The sequence below is a fragment of the Panthera uncia genome, chromosome E3 (genome assembly GCF_023721935.1).
Source record: "Panthera uncia isolate 11264 chromosome E3, Puncia_PCG_1.0, whole genome shotgun sequence".
Taxonomy (NCBI): domain Eukaryota; kingdom Metazoa; phylum Chordata; class Mammalia; order Carnivora; family Felidae; genus Panthera; species Panthera uncia.
In genome coordinates this window covers 24,370,948-24,375,371 of record NC_064815.1, presented here as the reverse complement: position 1 = coordinate 24,375,371, position 4,424 = coordinate 24,370,948, and the positions used below count along the sequence as shown (strand labels likewise).

The window sequence follows — 4,424 nt, the reverse complement described above, 5'->3', positions numbered from 1 at the left end:
GGGAGGCAGTGTGTGGCTCGCCCTCAGGGCTCTGTCCTGCTAGAGGAGAGGGTGTGAGAAGTCAGGCATTCCTGGAAGGAAAGCCACATACATACTCGCCTCCTCACAGGCAGGGGCTGTGGCCACACTTGCCCACCCTCAGGGCCCAGAAGCAGATCTGTAGGGTTCAAGCTCAAGCTGTTCTCCCTGCCGCCTGCAGGAAGCAGGCAGTGGAGGCTGAGCTGGACACATGCAAAGCCAAGTTGCGAGCTGTGGAGGCCCAGCTGCTGGAGGTCCTGGAGGAGAAACTGAGGCTGAGGCAGGAGGTGGAAGCCTGGGAGGTAGGGTGGGAATGCCAGCCGGGCCTGGGAGGCATGGGGAAGAGGCACAGGGTCGGCCCTGAACCTGCTCTCCTGCCCCCCAGGAGGACATGCGGCTACTGGTGAGACAGCAGGTCGAGAGTCAGCTGCAGAGAGAGTCCAGGGGCCCTCAGGGAGCCCCGGTGACCCCCAGAACTGCCAGGGCTCCCTGGGTCCGATTCCTCCTGGGTCAGTGGGGACGCTGGCGGTGACAGAGCTCAGCCCGGGGGCTTGGGAGCAGTGTCTTTATTCATTAAAACTTGAGGTCTGACCCTTTGCACCCTCATGCTCTCTCAGTGCCTGAGTCCTTTTGTGCGGAAACATGGAACAGGCTGCAGGGCCTTGAAGCCTGGGGCTTCCTGCCTCGTCTTGCCAGCAACTCTTAGGCTAGGAAGCCTCGGATGGCAGCCATGAAGTCCTGCGGGCAGTCAGCATGGATCCAGTGGCCAGCATTGGGCACAGTCTGCATCTGGGCTTGAGGGAAGAGCCGCCTGATCTCAGAATGGTGGCTGGGACTGTCCGTCGAAGAGGAGGCCGCCCAGATGGGGGGGGAGAGAGAAGTGGAGGCAAAGCAGGGAGGAGAGAGCTACATGAACACACATGCCAGTGCTATTTGTGAACTCTCAGGCACCCCCCTGCCCGCACCGAAGCCCTCCCCAAGGCAGGATCCCCAGGCTGGGGCCTGGGTAAGTGGGGCATGCCCCTCCCACCACCCAGTCTGGCTTACTGCACATATTGAGAGTTTCCACCCAGGAGGAAGAGGGTTGGCCCAGGGTAAGATTCTTGTCGTGGCGGGAAAGCCAAGATCTTGTCCACGTGCTGGGCCAATGCTTCCAAGTTCACCCTCCAGACGAAGCGCCCATCCACCTCCACCAGGTTGGTGAGCAGGAACTGACGCACGGCCGGGTCCTGTAGGGGTCCAGTAGTTGGGTGTGGGGGGCGGGGGAACCTCCGTGTGAGACCTGGGGCTGCCACTCTTCCCTGGACAGGTCCCAGCCCACAACACCAGCCGGGACATGGGTACATTACTTGGATAACAGTGCTGAGCTGCTGATCGGCCAGTTTTCGGGCAGAGGAGCGGGACATGTCATCTGGGACGTCTACAGCCCTCATGGCTGCCATGTAGGATGGGAAGTCTGAGTTGGATGTGGTCTCCACTGGGCTGATGTCCACAGCAATCAGGCGTTCCACCAGCTCTGGCTGAGTGAAAGAACCAAACTTGGGACCAGCCTTAGGGCAGACACAGTGGGTCTCAGGCATAGTTGCCAGATCCTGAATTTGGCCGTCCAAGGCTCAGTTGAGTCCCAGGTCGCCTGCTGGGCGCTCATGGTCTACACTGGATGGGAAGAAGCCCTGTATAGGGACAGCTCACCCTCTGGAGTGCCAGCAGCATGGCTGTCCTGCCTCCCATGCTGTGGCCAACGAGGACACAGGGCACTAGGCCCAGCTGGGTCAGGAGATCCTGCACGTCTTGGCTCATGGCCTCATAGCTCATGTCTGGGCTGTGGGGGCTGTCACCATGGTTCCGAGCATCCACTGTTAGCACCTGCGGAGCGGAGTGAGGGTGGGAAGAGCTGGCATCCACATTCAGGGCATAGAGAAGGCACGGCATTCCTGAAGGCTGAGGGGGTGGGGGGGCGGGTAGGGAGCCTGGGGAAAGATATCGAAGTGGAAAACAGTTGGAGCACAGAAGGATGGGCTGCTGTAAAAGGTGGTAAGCCCCATCAACCCTGGTGAACAAACAGGGCTGGTCCCCTTACCAGGGAGGTGTTGGCACTTAGGCACTGGACAGCGAGCCTAGCTTGAAGATCTATTAACACGAATGAAGGACTGGATGGATGCAGGCACGACGGAATGAATGGGTCCACATAGGGCCACGGTGTGCCATGTGGCCTGCATCCTTAGAAGGTCAACCTCTTCATTTCTGCTTAGAGAGACCGGCCACTCCTCGCCGGTGTCCAGTAGTGAGGGCGGAAAGCGGGGCCCGCCTTGGCCATCTCCTTAGCCCCGCCCAGCCAGGTCCCACCTCCCGGGGACCCCGCCTCTCCCGGAAGCTCACCCTCCGGCCAGTCTGCTGGGCCAGGGCCTTAGCGATGGAGTTGAAGTTGGTTTTGGAGCCGAAGAGCCCGTGCAGAAAAACGAGGGCCGGGCGGGCCGCCTCTCCGTCCAGAAGTCTGTAGGAAAGCAGCACCGACCTGGAGGGAGGAGCAAGGATGGAGGAGGGGTCTAAGCTGGCTCGGGAAGGGGTTTAGGGGAGCGGCCTGGGGGGCGGGGGTAAACGGAGGAGGCGGAGCCGAACTGAACGAGGAGGAGCGGTGGACGGCCACCCACATGGCGCCCTTGACTGACCTCCTCTCGGTGCCGCTTCGGCCACTGCTGCTGGGTGCGAGGGGCACCCTGGAGGCGCTGAGACTGGAGGGGCCGAGCCCCCTAAGGGGGAGCCTCCAGGCGCGGGCCCAGCGGAGCATGCCCGGGAACAGCTACCAGGCGCGCAGCTCTTCCTATCCCCTGGCTCCGCCTCCCGCCTTCGCTCAGAGCCCTGCCCAGTTCCGACTGCAGCTCCGCCTTCCATCCCGCCCACTACCGCGGAGTTCCCCGCCCCCTTTTTCGTCTCCTTACGTAATCCCAGAGTACCGTCTGTTCCCGCAGCTCCTCCTCTTGCGTCATTACGTAATCCCCTCAGCCACCGCGCCGGCGGGCGAGAGAGCTGCCCTCGCCACGCCCCGGGCGGAGCCACCGTATGCCTTGGTCACGCCCCTGGAGAAGCACCGCCCAACGCCCTCCCGCCCCAGGCGCCGAGTCCTCGCGGAGAGTCACGGTCCTGTGGCGTGGGAGTCCAAACCCCGCCGTTGGGAATGTCCTGGATTTGGGGCGGGAGCCCTGGGCGGCCGCGGGACGGGTCCTTGGCAAGACGAGGAGCCCCTGCCTTTGGCCGGCGCGCGCCCCACACCTGGCCTGCTCCTCTGCCCTCACGCCCCACCTTGGGTGGGTGCCGTGCTTTCTGTGCCGCAGGCGGGCGCGGAGAGGCGCCAAAAGTGGCTCCCGTCGTCGAGGCGCCGGCTTGGAGGCGTCGTGCTCCACAGCTGGGGGCCCAGGCAGGCCGGGTGGTGCACCTCTTTCCCATCCCGAAGTCCTGGACTCTAGAAGGAGCTAGGGGAAACTCTAGAGAGCTCATCTCCATCCACCCTCCATGCCCACCCTTTAGAGATGGGGAAACTGGGGCAAATGGCTTGTACAAGAGGCAGAACCAGAACCGCTGTCTGGTCTGCCATTCTATCTATCTATCTATGTATCTATCTATCTATCTATCTATCTGCCATTCTTGATGCGAATCAAGGTGGGAAGCCAGGTGTTTGTACTGGAGGGTATTTGCTTCCTTGAGCTGAAATGGGTCAGACCTCACGCCTCTTTACCAGCAGAGAAATAAACGATTCTCCCACCCTTGAACTCAGCACATCCCGCACATTAAAAAGCCTCCCTTTGGAAGCCTGACTGGCTGCCATCTTCTCTCCCCAGTCTGGGGCAGTGGTGGCAGTGGTGCTATGGTCTCAGGTCTCAGCCCGCTGCTCCTTTTACAGCATTCTTCTGCTCAGAAACCTTTAGGGACTCCCCACCCTTAAACTTGAGAGTTGAAACAGCATCCCTAGCGTCCCCCAGTCTGATCCTACCTGCTTTTCCACCCATGCTTCCTATTCTCTTACTCCCCAATCAGAGATCTACATTGCACACCTTCCTTTTGGTCTTTATCCTGAAGACTCCCTCTGCTGAGATGGGTGGCTGCCTTCTAGATAGCTAGTGGCCCAAGTCCTGTACAACTGTAAATGTCCAGGATAGCTGCCACCTCCTCAAAAGCCTTCCCAGATTTCCCCGGCTGACACTAATCTCTTCTATCCTATGTTCTCAAAGCATTTGTCAGTCTACCATATGGTATTCTAGAACTGGCTTTCTCTGTGTCCCCATAGGCTGGGAGTTCTGCAGGACCGGAGTCCTGTGTTGTTTATCTGGTGCAAAGTGCAATTGTAATCATTTTACCGAATGATCGTGAAGAGATTCAGGGCACTAGCTGAGGCTTAGGTGAAGGTTCAC

At 60.1% G+C, this 4,424-nt stretch overlaps 1 protein-coding gene and 1 long non-coding RNA gene across 2 annotated transcripts in view; one reads left to right on the top strand and one right to left on the bottom strand.

Annotated features, from left to right (window-relative positions):
- The window catches only part of LOC125928185 (uncharacterized), a 765-nt gene extending 267 nt beyond the window's left edge, over positions 1 to 498 (top strand). The window contains exons 2-3 of the long non-coding RNA XR_007459586.1: positions 200 to 320; positions 404 to 498. This is a non-coding gene — a long non-coding RNA (uncharacterized LOC125928185). The remainder of the gene's footprint in view (positions 1 to 199; positions 321 to 403) is intronic.
- A 222-nt stretch (positions 499 to 720) lies between these two features.
- Positions 721 to 2,911, bottom strand: ABHD11 (abhydrolase domain containing 11). Its single transcript, XM_049638786.1, has 6 exons — positions 2,688 to 2,911; positions 2,398 to 2,533; positions 1,711 to 1,884; positions 1,368 to 1,538; positions 1,066 to 1,247; positions 721 to 853 (listed from the first exon to the last, which is right to left on the bottom strand). The coding sequence occupies exons 1-6, from the start codon at positions 2,804 to 2,806 to the stop codon at positions 721 to 723; spliced, it is 915 nt and encodes a 304-aa protein (XP_049494743.1). The 5' UTR covers positions 2,807 to 2,911.
- Between the last annotated feature and the right edge of the window lie 1,513 nt (positions 2,912 to 4,424).

Coding starts and splice junctions, on each gene's coding strand:
- ABHD11 (XM_049638786.1), bottom strand. CDS start 2,806: ATGCTCCGCTGGGCCCGCGCCTGGAGGCTCCCCCTTAGGGGGCTCGGC. Junction 2,534..2,687: donor CGAAGCGGCACCGAGAGGAG/GTCAGTCAAGGG, acceptor TCCTCCCTCCAG/GTCGGTGCTGCTTTCCTACA. Junction 1,539..1,710: donor TGCTGCTGGCACTCCAGAGG/GTGAGCTGTCCC, acceptor TCTTTCACTCAG/CCAGAGCTGGTGGAACGCCT.